The 13,610-nt window shown below is 43.7% G+C and overlaps 2 protein-coding genes across 2 annotated transcripts; one reads left to right on the forward strand and one right to left on the reverse strand.

Moving 5' to 3' along the window:
* Positions 1-2,710: 2,710 nt before the first annotated feature.
* Positions 2,711-5,302, reverse strand: nanp (N-acetylneuraminic acid phosphatase; the record flags this gene model as incomplete). The annotated part of the gene is made up of 2 exons (XM_083690100.1): positions 2,711-4,967; positions 5,213-5,302. 2 exons carry the CDS (start codon positions 5,300-5,302, stop codon positions 4,317-4,319), a joined length of 741 nt encoding a protein of 246 aa, XP_083546226.1. The 3' UTR covers positions 2,711-4,316.
* Positions 5,303-7,558: 2,256 nt separating this feature from the next.
* On the forward strand, positions 7,559-13,353 carry plxdc2a (plexin domain containing 2a; the record flags this gene model as incomplete). Its single annotated transcript, XM_083690439.1, has 13 exons — positions 7,559-7,643; positions 8,539-8,780; positions 8,983-9,126; positions 9,266-9,335; positions 9,530-9,652; positions 9,928-10,046; positions 10,247-10,346; positions 10,483-10,578; positions 10,740-10,821; positions 11,473-11,533; positions 11,700-11,715; positions 12,733-12,896; positions 13,123-13,353. 13 exons carry the CDS (start codon positions 7,559-7,561, stop codon positions 13,351-13,353), a joined length of 1,533 nt encoding a protein of 510 aa, XP_083546565.1.
* Positions 13,354-13,610: the final 257 nt, after the last annotated feature.

A 13,610-nucleotide genomic window follows, 5' to 3' on the forward strand; every position in this document is an offset into this window, starting at 1 on the left:
TTTTATGTGCATGCATACAAAACCTGCAGTATCCTAGGATAAATTCAATGTCCCCCCCTAAACTTTGAAGACGTTTTCTCAGACACGTGGAGTCTCCTGTTTCATATTTTTCATAGGAGCATAGCTCAGCAAAATATGTCAGTTTACAACAAGCGCTAGGACGTTGAGCAACTGTTCTGGGTGTATAACCAGGCCGGCCACTTGGGCTCTGTACTTTGAATTAGGATTTGGTGGCTGTGTTGTAGGTGTAATGTGACCCTGTTTAATGTGACCTCCAGGTTACTACCTCTATGTGGACAGCTCTGTAGGCGTGTGGGGAGACAGCGCCATGCTGTTCAGTGAGATATTCCAGCCCGCCAGCAGGGGGCACTGTCTCACATTCTGGTACCACATGTATGGCCCTCATGTCGGAACTCTGAACCTCTACAGAAACAACAGGTACATAGTTAACACTGTAAATGGAACACTCTAGAATGCGTATAGTAGATTGGACACTCTTATTGTGGAAAACACATAATGTGGCCTTATGGCACCAGACATTTGGAGTAGGCTGACAAAACGCAGTGTAATGAATGAGTCCCTCTGTCTTTCTCTCCTCTGGTCCGGACACACAGGGAACTGCAGGCCAGCGGAGATGATACAGGGGTCATACTGTGGACAGAGTCAGGCAATCAGGGGGATGTCTGGTTTGAGGACAGTGTGTCGGTGGACAATGAGGAGCCGTTCTGGGTAAAGTGTCCGCTTGTGGTCATCGAATGAGAAGGGTAGATTGATATTCGCTTTCCTTCGGACATAGAATTATCGCTAGATATAAAACCATAACTATATACATATGTGGAGACGTTAGCATTGTTCCTCTATGTTTTGTTCCTGGTTTTACTTTGTGTTTCGTCATCTTTTTACTATATTTGTCATGCAAAGAGCACAGCGTGTACTGTATGTTTATGAGATGTGTGGTGTAGTTGTTGCCAGATTGTACTGTATCTTTCCTGACCTCTTCATCCCCCACAGTTTGTGTTTGTGTACCAGAAGGGCCGTGGTCCCGGTTGGGACATGGCTCTGGATGACATCTCTGTCCGTCCGGGCCCTTGTGTGTCCCCCACTCAGCCTCCTGCAACAGATGGTAGGCCTCCCTCTCTCTCTCTTCTGTGAGCTCTTCAAGCTATTCAAGCTTGAATTCATTCATCCACAGTCAGTGTTCCAGCAGAAAATGTTGAATGGGAATTTGATGGTGGTATTGACATTGGTACTACTAGTGTTGTTTCACACTCACATGGGGTTCCTCTATGTGCAGATACGCTGGCTCTGGGGTTAGGAGTGGGTCTCACTCTGCTGCTGGGATGTACCATCACTGCAGTCTTCTGTGTACTTCGGAAACATTTAATCACGTACGTGATGATGACGATGATGATGATGATGATGATGATGATGAAGCAGCTCTTAATTATGTTTTTAGTGATGTTTTTCATGATGATGTTGTTGATGATGATGATGATGATGATATTTTTGTTTGTTTCTAATGGTTATTCTGATGTATGCAGTGATGGTGATGGAGAAAATAATTGATAATGTATCAATGTCTCCACAGCTGCCAACCTAAACAAACTCACAATGAATTGGTGAACAAAGATTACGTTTTTGATATGTTTGACAGAGAAACAGTAAGTAAAATAAATGATTAGTTAGATTTCTGAATGATATTATGAAATCAATGTTTTTCTCCTGTAAATAGTCGTCTAAATAGTTGGCACCATCATAGCCATTAAGATTTTACTCTGCCTGAGACTGTACATCCTTTTCTAGAGTACAGAACACGTAGGACAAGATGACATGACGTTCTTCAACAACCTGTATGATCCCTCTAATGGACCTCCAGCCTCAGGAATGGATACCACTGCTGCTTAAAGACTCCAGCAGAAAAAAAATAACATTTTATCAAGGAGGAATGGTTCCAAAAAATGTGACAGCTTATAGCCAACCACCCTGCAGTAGTTACAGTACAACAGTGTCAAGTGAAGCTTATTATGGGGAATATGTACTGTACTACTGTAGTATGCTACATCCATATGATGTACATGGTGAGAACTATTCATTTAGGTTCATATCCATGATGTTAGTGCTTCATGTATATTTGTATTATGTGTACATCATTTAGGGCTTATATTTGTAGGCCGCATAATTCTATTTATTCATTGTGTGATATGCGCAGGACATGCATTATTACAAATATAACATATATAATAAATTGTAATTTACCAACAATTAACCATAGATCACGTATTTGTAGATATTTGTTTGTATTCCCATTTGTGTATAATCAAGTCAGGCTACATTGTAAACATTTATGTCAAATGTTGATTTTGTTTATTGATTTTTTTATATTTCTGGTACATGAACTAAGCATTCATCATGCATTTATATTGGTAGATGACTTTGGCCTGCCATTAATAAAGGTTACAATAGTATTAGTGGTCCTCTGTGGCTCAGTCGGTAGATCATGGCGCTAACAACGCTTAGGTTGTGGGTTTGATTCCTGCTGGCACCAAGTCGCTTTGGATAAAAGCGTCAGCTAAATGGCATATATACATATATAATATTAGTATTACTACAGTACCAAGCAGACAAAGGCCACCCGGGGGTCTGGAGAGGGGACTGGCCCCAGCCAGGCGATGGCAGATCCAGCATGGACGTGGTAGTAAACACCCTGACTTCCTCTGGCTGGGTGGTTCTCCCTGCCAGATAGAGACCAGGAGGGCCAGAGGTCAAAGGCACTGCAGGAATGTAGGGAGTGTATGGGAAGGGAATGGTTCAGAGATGCCATGAGAGAAGGGTGATGTATTGTAGGATTGATGAATTAGTACAGTGTGGTGTGCATTAAAGATGGTAGAAAATAGAATACATTAGAAAAACTTTATCGTCCAAGCAATGTGGAAATTTCCCTTTGGCTTCACCGTTGCATAGACATAATCACACAGGCGTATTTCATAATAAAAAACAACGTTCACAAGTACAAACATTCACTTTGTCTGGAATTATAACAAAACACAAATAACTTTTGAAATGTTGACATTTGACCACCCCACCAAACCCACTGACATTTGACTTTACACCACCAAACCCATATGTATATTACAAACATATGTACCACATAAATAAATAATACCCAAAGTAAAACCAGCACGTTATACGACAGTGTGTGGTATACAGAAGAAACGTCCCAGACTTGTGTGTGTACACAGCCAGCCCTTGGCAGTGTGGGATGTCAGTTACGTGTGTTGCTTAGTCTAGTCAAACCATGATTATGTTTCCTGTGGCTTCTGTTGGGGTTGGAGCTGTTGCAGCAGACACACAATAGCTGTTGCAGCAGACACACAACACATCTCTATCTGTTTCTAATGTATCACCTCAGACAGAAATGGCAGTGATTGCTTACAGTTTCACAACAACAATGGCCTCTCAGTGGTTGTTGCTATGTAATGGTGGCTTTTTTCATTTTTTTCCTTCTTGAGAATTACAGTAATTGCCTCTCTCAATGACCAAGCTCTCCAGTGTAAACAGTATTAATGAGATACAGTACAGCAGTAAAGCGGCCCAATGTCTGGCTGTGGGGGGAAGCATACAAGATGTTAGTCTCATCTACTTTGTGGCAGGGCATTTGTTTCCATTAAAGACGAAAGACAATCTCTGTTGCGTGCCACGGCTTAGTGTACCGTAGGAGGAAAACCAAGAAACCCTTAACCCATCACAGATGCCTTGCTAGTAGGCTTTGAAACGTTGTCCGTGAAGCAAGTTCTTGTTAATTCATGTTACCAAAGACACCTAACAGAAGGAACTAATGTCCCCCCCAGTAATTTACAATCACTACCATATGACTCACTGATTGTACCATCATGTACAGCGTACTTGAACCTTGAGACTGAATGTTGTTGATTCATGTGATATGGTAATAAATTCAAGGAGTACTGACATCTAGAGACCAACCAGACTAGAAAGTCAACCAGAAAGTATCTACGAATACTGCAAATGAATTATAAATTGAATCATGAATAATGAAATACACAATTTAAACAAAACTATTCTGTTGCTGTTATTCATAAAACAAATTATTCAAGTTAGCCATGACACCCTTTTAACTCATCACCATTGAAGATTCAGTCAGTAAGAAAAGCAGGTCATTCGACATTTGCAATCAAATTATATTAACTTTCATTTTCATGTATGTTGGTTCTAAATATGAGGAGTCCCAGGCCTTCATTGACAACAGTACTCTTCATTTGATTGGTTGAGATCCCCTTTCCACCACTCATAGTAGAGCCTCATTTCATATTGGCTAGAACACCAGGTAAGTCCAGCACTGAGGGAATGGTATAGTCTGGTTTGACTGCTCCCTCAGGCAGAGAGTCCCCCCTGTTGTTGATCCACACTGTGGCACGTACCCCTGCGTTGAAGCCCCCGAGAATGTCTGTGTCCAGTGAGTCTCCCACCATCACACAGTCCCGAGCCGTCACCCCCAGCAAGCTGAAGCAGTGGCTGAATATGGAGACTGCTGGCTTCTCCTCTGAATGTTCTCCCCCCACCACGACAGCATCAAAGAGCTCCTTGCACCCCACCGCCACCACCTTCTCCCTCTGCGTCTGGGTCTCTCCATTGGTCAGCAGGAGCAATTTGTGGCTGGTCCTCAGCTCTGTCAGCAGGATGTGTACCGGGGGCGTTATGGTCATTTGCTCCAGACGGCTGTTCTTCCACAGGTAATAACACTCCCTCCCCAGTGTAGCGGGCCGTTTGGGACTCTCACCCACTGCCTTCTGGATGCTCTCCTCCCAGTGCACGATCCGGACCTCGTCTATAGTTCTGTCTCCTGTAGGGTCAAAGGTCTCACTGAGGAGCTTTCTTTTGAACCCGTCACAAATGTCACTGATGCTAGAGTGGTCGTCGTGGCCCAGTGTGGTCTTCAACAGCTCACTGACCTACGGGAGACAAGACTTGAAAGTCATTGAATCTGAACATGATAGCACACAATAATAAAGCTAAAAAAAACATATAAGAATAATAATAACAGTAATAATAAATAATAATAAAAGTGAAATTCGACGAGACCAATGGTGGCACGTGTATACCCGAGAATGTTAAGTAAAATCGAACGTTTCTTTGGGTTTAGTGTATAAAGTAGGCTGCAGTATCTGAAGCCAAGACTGTACATTAGTCAACTCACTTTTTGTATGGCCACTCCACCGGCACCAAATGTGTCAATGAGCGTGTTATCCAGATCAAACAATATGGCCTTGATATCTTCGCAGTTCATTGTTGCAACAGTTATCAATATATTACACAGAAATGAGAGGCAATGTTTTATAAATCGTAGAGCGGGACGGTTCCTGGATACTTCCCAACGCGGAAACGAAACGGACTGTCACGTTGGCGTTTAAAAAACTGCATGCATTGTGGGAGCTGTAGTTTTTGATGATAATAAAAAAACTCCAATGATTTAGATGCACTCATTAACACCATTAACTTGACAGGTTTATGTGTGTTGCCCATGTTTAGATTATTTTATTGAATATATCCTATCAAAGCTGAGACAGGACATGTGTAGACAAAGTGTATCTTATGTAGCCTACAACTGGAGGAATTGGAAGAAATGAAGTATTTTGATTCAATTTCCAACTGAGACTGAGAGGATCCTTGAGGTTGAAATTTCCAGCCTGGCATCAGACTTTCATGCTTTTTAAGGCTTTTAAACGCTTTCCATGGTCCCCATAAAACCAAGTGGTCCTACTAAATGTCCCACAGACACATGATTCGAATATCTTAGATGTCTTTACCAATCATTCCATATCACATTGTGACACAGTACATCCTCTCTCTGTAACAGTATGTGTCTGGCTGACTGTGGGTGGTCTGGAAAAAGGATTTCCCCCCAGCTCAACGAGGAGTCATCTATGTTGGCCTATCAGTATTTCCACTGTGTGTATTGGCCTGGAGGCAATGACCCTGGGCAACTCTTTACTATTCATTGTGGAGGTGATTGGTGTACCCAATAGCTATGACAAGATGTTGCACGTGAGTACTCTGTCAGCAGGACAGCAGAGTTGGCTACAAACTCTAGGGTTGTCTTTCAGATACATCTTTAACACTGTGTTTGCAGTTGTTTTTACACATATATTGGAACAAATGTTGTCCTCAGTTACTGGTAATGGGATCTGCCTTACAAACCCTGAACGCGGCCAGTCCTTTCACACACACAAACACACACACACACACACACATACACACACACACACACACACACACACACACACACACACACACACACACACACTGTGGTTGGACAGCCCTCTCAGCCATGTGAGACATGTCACACTCATCTAATCCATTGGATTCTCACAGGAACCAGCTCCCAAGCAGGTGAGCACATATGGTCCAGACATACGGACAGTCTTATAGGCTACAGTATGGAGAGCAGGGGAGGCTAGAGGATGTAGAAATCTGAGGACAGGCTCATTGTAATGCATGGAATGGAATAAGGAATACCAGCCTCCCCTGATGGAGACATCTCACTACCACAACTGCAATGCACTTACTGGCTCTTACAATGAAGTCAGCAGCATGCATGCAAGCACACAACTCAAACTATAGGCTACCATGTACAGTATTGGTATTATATTCTCCATAAAATGACATAACTTGATCGGGATTGTCTTGTCCATACAGTCATTAGGAGTGTGGACAATAAAATACTAAAATACATAAATGGCACTGTACAACTGGCATATTTACACAATGTTCATGATTGAGTTGGATCATATTGTAAAGCCACGGGTTATCCATAAGGTCCCATGATGATAAGAATCAGCGGACAAGACATCAGTGTTGTGACTTCACAGTTGAACGGTGTGACTACCACATAACTTCAGAAAGAGGTCAAATAAATAAAAGAGCGGAGAAGTCATCGAGACACCTCCACGCTACATTTTGCCAGGAATTATCGTTTTCTACCCCCAAGCTCTTGGTACCAGAACCAATTAGGCTAATAATACAGTATACTGCGTGTCCTAATAAAAGGCCCACAATAGTATGCAAGTCCGAAATCCAGGGTGGGTTGAGCTGAACTCACCGACAGGGCGCGCGTAAAACCCACTCCCAGCGCAGCGCCACAGCAAAACTCCATCAGGTATTACAGAGGAAAGGTAGGATCGAGAGACAGACAATACGCTTTGCAAAGTGAATCTAATCTACAATTTATCTTGTAACATTAAATTAATTCGTTTTTAATTTATTCTGAATTGGATATTCGCAGACAGTAATAAGGCTAACGCAACTAATTCAGATTTTTTTAACTGTGTATTTGTTGCAACAAGTTGTCATCATCATACCTTGCTCGTTATTTGGGTCCGAAAATAATGGAATCTCCATCGTTTTGAAATATAGCCTACAACCCTTCGGAACCAGAAACAACTGTTTTGCGCACATGACTTGAAAGCAATGCTTGAGAGGACATAGGGTGCTTTTCTGATAGTGCTCATAGGGCTGAATCCTGGAGATTCATCAGGAACCGACTATGGTGAACACTGTGAACTTCTTCACTGGAATGCTGATAGTTTTCCAGGTTCAAATAAGCCTTGTGGAACTGCTGTCTGCTTATGGTAAGTCAAGTAATTTTGACTATAAGAAAAATGTAACACTTCACATTAAAGTTCGCCCTGTGTAGTAACACAGTAATAATGACATTGTAACTTGGTAATTTCATGCATGGTATATGGAGTTCCCTGTGTGCTATCACACAAGTCCCTATCCCAAAAGGTTGTACGTGCATGTGTTTGTCATGGCAGTTGATGATGACAGGGGTCTTGCATGGATAAATGAAGATATCTTTGTCTAATGTTAATTCTACGACTCCTCATGGATCTAAAAGACGAAGACATGACTGCTTTGAATGCAACCGTGCTTCTTAAAGCTATTCAGAAAATCTATCTTGTGAACGCTCATGTTCCTTAAACGACTTGCCTGGATGGAGCCTGTCATCCATTACATTGGAACGCGAGTGGAAGAGGGGAGGTTCTGTTATAGTCTATATATGACTCTCCTAAATAACACTTCAGAGTCTCCGGTAGCCAAAAGGACACTTTGTGTGTGACATACTCTCTGTAATGTAGACACACACCTACCTACCTCCATTGCTGCCCGCCCCCATGCCATCGCAGGGCCTGTTAGTGTGAAGAATGTGAGGCATGCTTTCACTCTCCCCTGCGAAAAAGAGAGTTTGGAACACTCTGCCGTGATGTCACTGGCAACAGGACGGTGGGGTGACTCTTTTTTGTTTGCCCCCAATGGAAGAGGTTAGAATGTTGTTTGCGTCCATCACATGTGGACACATAGCGATTGGTTTATTAGTTCTGTTCAACCTGTTTCTGAGGACATTCAACGTGTTATTGTGACGCTAACGTGGCAGATTCATGATCCAATTACTTCAGCTCTTTCAAACACAGAGACCAAAACAGTGTACAAAATGTCAAAACAAGCCCCATCTGCTCTCCTCAGGGGTCTCCTATGCAGACCTGCAGGGGATTCCCACTCCGCCCCCTCCAGTGGAGAGTGTGCCTGTGGACCTGGCCTCGTCCAGACACAGGTGGAGGAGGTGGCTGCCCAGGCCCAGCCTCGGCCCCAAGCTTGTGGCCCCCAGCTGGGCCAGTGACAAGCGTGGCCACTACCGGGAAGGTGACCAGGATGCTGAGGAGTCTCCTGACCTGACCGAGGAGGGACATGACAGCACCCAGATTGAGGTAGAAATCACAGCTGTGACCTATGACCTTTTGTCTTTTAAGCAATTTAACTGGTCTAAACAATGTTTGTAGCTGTTTTACAAATAAGGAACAGCTGACTAGTATTATTGACTAGTATTAGCAACCATCATTTCATTATTCATTCATATTATATTTTTATGTTGAATGCACTTCAACATCAGTGGGTTTTTTTTTACTGCAGGACATGGATCATAGCTACTACACATCCAAAATATACGGGCCTGGGGATTCTGCCAGCAGAGACCTGTGGGTGGACATGGAACAGATGGAGCATGGAAGGCAGAAGGTCCATGGGCTCCTGTCCAACACCCACAGACAAGCAGCGGTACGACTCTTAGGGCAAGCCATGGTGGGGGGAAACAAGGGGTGAGAAGGGAGCAGTTTAGCTCCTCAACATGCGTTGACCATTCATGGTAACTAGTGGATTTGCTTGTCTCTCACTGATACTGTCTCTTTGCTTACAGAGAGTGACTCTCTCCTTTGATTTCCCTTTCTACGGTCATGTGCTGAGGGAAATCACAGTGGCAACTGGTGGTAAGTCAACAGAAGTCTCCTCCTGTTAGAAACATTTACTGTAAGACTAAGGTCGTCAGACTGCCAGATGAGTGATAAACAGAAATCTTACAGATGTGTGTGTGTATGTGTTTGTATGTGTGTGTGTGTGTGTGTGTGTGTGTGTGTGTGTGTGTGTGTGTGTGTGTGTGTGTGTGTGTGATGCTCTCCACCAGGTTTCATCTACACAGGAGATGTCATCCACAGGATGCTGACGGCTACTCAGTACATCGCACCCCTCATGGCCAACTTTGACCTCAGCGTGTCCAGGGACTCCACCATCATCTACTTTGACAACGGTAAGACAGAGAGGGCAAAAACAGAGGCCGCTGTGTTATGTTGAGTGTGTTCATCATAGGGTGACAGAAGGGGTTCAAACCCAGGTCTCCTGCGTGGAAGACCCAAATGTCTACCATTAGACTAACAGGATATCCTCAGTGTCACTACACTTGAGTTTACATGCCCCAGGCATGGCTGTAATCATCACGATCACATGATTCCAAATCACATCTGCTTTATTAGCATTTTATTAATCACTGAGTGTGCAATATTACTCTCTGTCTCTGTCTGCCAGGCACAGCGTTGGTGGTCCAGTGGGACAATGTTCCCCTCCAGGACAGTTTCAACCAGGGCACCTTCACCTTCCAGGCCACACTGCACAGCGATGGAAGGATCGTCTTCGCCTACAAAGAGGTGATTCTCATCTTCATCTTCCTCTTCTGATAAGTAAACAACTCCCAACTATAACTATTAACCTATATTAACCACACTGTATCAGTAGATATTTCCAGATATTTCCAGCAACTGGTACCTGGTATTATAGAGAATTAGAGACAGCTGGGGCTGAACAAGGTTGCATTAATGTAGCTCTCACCGTCTCCTGTTTTGTTTAGGTTCCCATTGACATCAGTGAGATCAGTGCTGTGCATCACCCTGTCAAAGTGGGCCTGTCAGACGCGTTTGTGGTGCTGCATGAGATTGAGCAGATACCCAGTGAGTACCGTAGCAGCTTGTTTCCACGATGTACAGTAGGAGGACTTTAAAGTAAGGCTTTAGAACATCTGAATGTTACCATATGTTGATGTTTTACTGGGAAAACTCAAGAGCCACCTTGTCTGCCTGGTCCCAGATGTTCGCAGGAGAACTATTTATGAGTATCACAAAGTGGACATCCTGAAGTCCAAGATCTCCAGCTATACAGCCGTGGAGATGCTACCCCTCCCCAGTAAGTCAAACTCTTCCCTGCTCTTTTCATTGCTTTATTTCAATTCATTATTGGACAGTAGATGCTAATCGCCAGTCTCCCCCCTATGCTCCCCCTTTCTAACCATCTCTTCTTTTCTCCGGCTCCTCTCCTCCTCCCTCTATTCCCTCCTCTTCTCTCAGCGTGTCTCCAGTTCTCAAGCTGCGGTCCTTGTGTTGCATCTCATATCGGCTTCAATTGCAGCTGGTGCAGCCGGCTGCAGAGGTAAAAGGCACGTGACAGTTCTGGACAAGTTCCACTATTGTCTCAAACATATTGGAACCAGGCCCGTCAAGTTCCACTATTGTCTCAAACATATTGGAACCAGGCCCGTCAAGTTCCACTATTGTCTCAAACATATTGGAACCAGGCCCGTCAAGTTCCACTATTGTCTCAAACATATTGGAACCAGGCCCGTCAAGTTCCACTGGCCTCATTATAATGGATCGGCAGAGACCATGCATCATTTCCTATCAATCCTACATCAACATGGAGACAGATTCATTCCCGATGTAGATTAAGTATGCAAAGTGGTCCTCCCTTTGTCCCTCTGCGATAGAGGTTGATTGATGTACCAATTGCCTCCTACCCATACTGCCGCTGTCAATAATTGAATGAAGACAACTGCCTATTTCACTTTGAGGGTAGAATGCAATTGTGGAACAGAATGGACTGAGGCTTTGTAATTTGTCACGGCCAACCATTCAATTTTGCTCGATAGTTTGATTGCATCACAGCAGTCTGAAGCATTTGTCTTCCTTAACCTTGGGAATTCATTCACAATTTGATTTCTCCCTTTTAGAGCCTAATTTCACAAGTGAACATGGTAATTTGAAATAAGTAATGTGCTTATAGTGATTGCTCTTTCCTTGTCAGGTGCTCGAGTGGTTTTGACAGGAATCGACAGGATTGGGTGGACCAGGGCTGTCTTGAGGAGGTGCTGGCATACAGTATATACTCGATCATCTGTATAGTTCAACATCAATAGTAATGCGCATTGCACTGCATCAGAAAACATGGAAAAATCATCAGGATTTATATCGTACTTATTTTTAGATAATTCTTTTGTTCCCCCTCAAACTAATGCTGTCTCGATTTTGCAGGGCAAGTCCCCGAGCTGTAACAAAATTGTTAACACCACAAATACCACACCTTACAACTACCCTCATACAACCACTCCAGTTGCCACAACAACAGTAGGCCAGAAGACACATCGGACCACCACCTCCATCCCCACAACAACAACAACAACAACAACAACAACAACAACCACAACAACCACCTCTACCACCACCACCACCACCACCACCACAACTACAACCAGAACAACCCTCTCCACCACTCTCTCTTCCAGCAGCAGTCCAACTAAGGGTGAGTACTCCACTGCACAGGGAAGGCTGGCGGAGGCAGAACTTCAATGAGAAAGCTTGCAGCACTTGAACTCTGCACTCCTTTGATCAGGAGAATTTGAAGTGCTTGTTGTTATTGCTTGTTGCCCAGTCTAACATCAGACACATAACTGACACAGGGACTGTGAATCCTGTGAAGCTATGCATGGTACCCTTGGACGTTAGGAGGGTCAAGCCTTTAGATATTTCCCAGCTTGCTGTCAGATTATTGTGCATCTTATACAACGCAATGACAAATACTACATACTGTCCTCACTCACTGAATCAGGCCTCTTGATGTCTGTCTGTTTATGTCATACACTGAGTTAGGCCAAATGGGTCAGTGTTGGGTTCAGATTAGCAGCAATGGGCTGTAGTGTGAAACTACAGTGTAGTGTTTGGCTTGCTGTGGTCTTCATTAGGTGACTTACTGTTATGGTCCAGTCAGGATTCATCATTGTCTTTTATTAGACATTGGAGACAGATTTTTAGTGATAAAACCTATCAGTCTTATCTGACAGATAAGTGCAAATGTTCACCAGACAATTTACTGGATACTTTTGTCAAACTGCTTTTTCAGATGATACAAAGATGTCACTGCATATTAGAGAAAGCACACGTAAGTTGTTCCATGGAATTAATATAAATGTATGATGTCAAATCTAGCAGCTCAATGTTTTAGTATAGCTTCTTATATGAAAAGATCAATCAAACTAATAATACAATAATACATTGACTCCCTGTCTAGCTGCTGAAGTGGACAACAGCACAGAAGAGCAGAGCGAAGTTCGAGTGCAGACTGGTCTTCTAGTGGGGATCGTCCTGGTGATGGTCGCCATGGGAGCAGCTGTCCTCCTCACTGTGTACATGTACAACCACCCGACCTCAAGCGCCAGCCTCTTCTTCATAGAGGTGAACAGAGCGCCCCCTACTGCTAACATCTAAAATACATCTACAGTGTATGTGTGAAGATGAGGTTGAGGTCTTTGAGTTGAGGTATCGGGTCAGAGGTGACACAATAATGAATGAATGAATGAAATGCGTCAATCATTCACATATTCATTCATCCATTCATTATCCAAAGTTTCTTCCGTCCATCCATTCATCAGTTAATTCCTTCATCCCTTCATTCCCTCAGCGGCGTCCCGCCCAGTGGCCAGCTATAAAGATGAAGTTCCGTCGTGGCTCAGGGAACCCTGCGTACGTTGAGGTGGAGGCCACCGCAGGGCAGGAGAAGGACAGCATGGTGGTCATCAACCCCATCGAGACCTTCATCATATCTGACCGACGGGAGAGCTTCGGCATGACCGACCATAAGGACTGCTTCATCGTCCCCGACCAGAGAGAGTGCTTCCTGGATCAATGCTGACCAGACCTGCACTCCCAGAAGCCTGTGATTGGCCAAGAGCTGGCTCTTCACTGTAGAGAAACGTACAATGACAAGAGGACCTCCTTGAGAGAGAGATGATTCAGCGCATGGAACTTTTTTGGGTTTTTGATCATTGCTGAGGACTAAACTAGCTTATTTATAAAGGACACAAGATGTTCTGATATCTGTGAAAAAGATAAAAGGGAAATATGTCAGTAACGTATTGAGCAGGTTTTTAATTTATCCAGTGGATGACA

Source organism: Argentina silus, assembly GCF_951799395.1.
Source record: "Argentina silus genome assembly, chromosome: 18".
Lineage (NCBI taxonomy): Eukaryota > Metazoa > Chordata > Actinopteri > Argentiniformes > Argentinidae > Argentina > Argentina silus.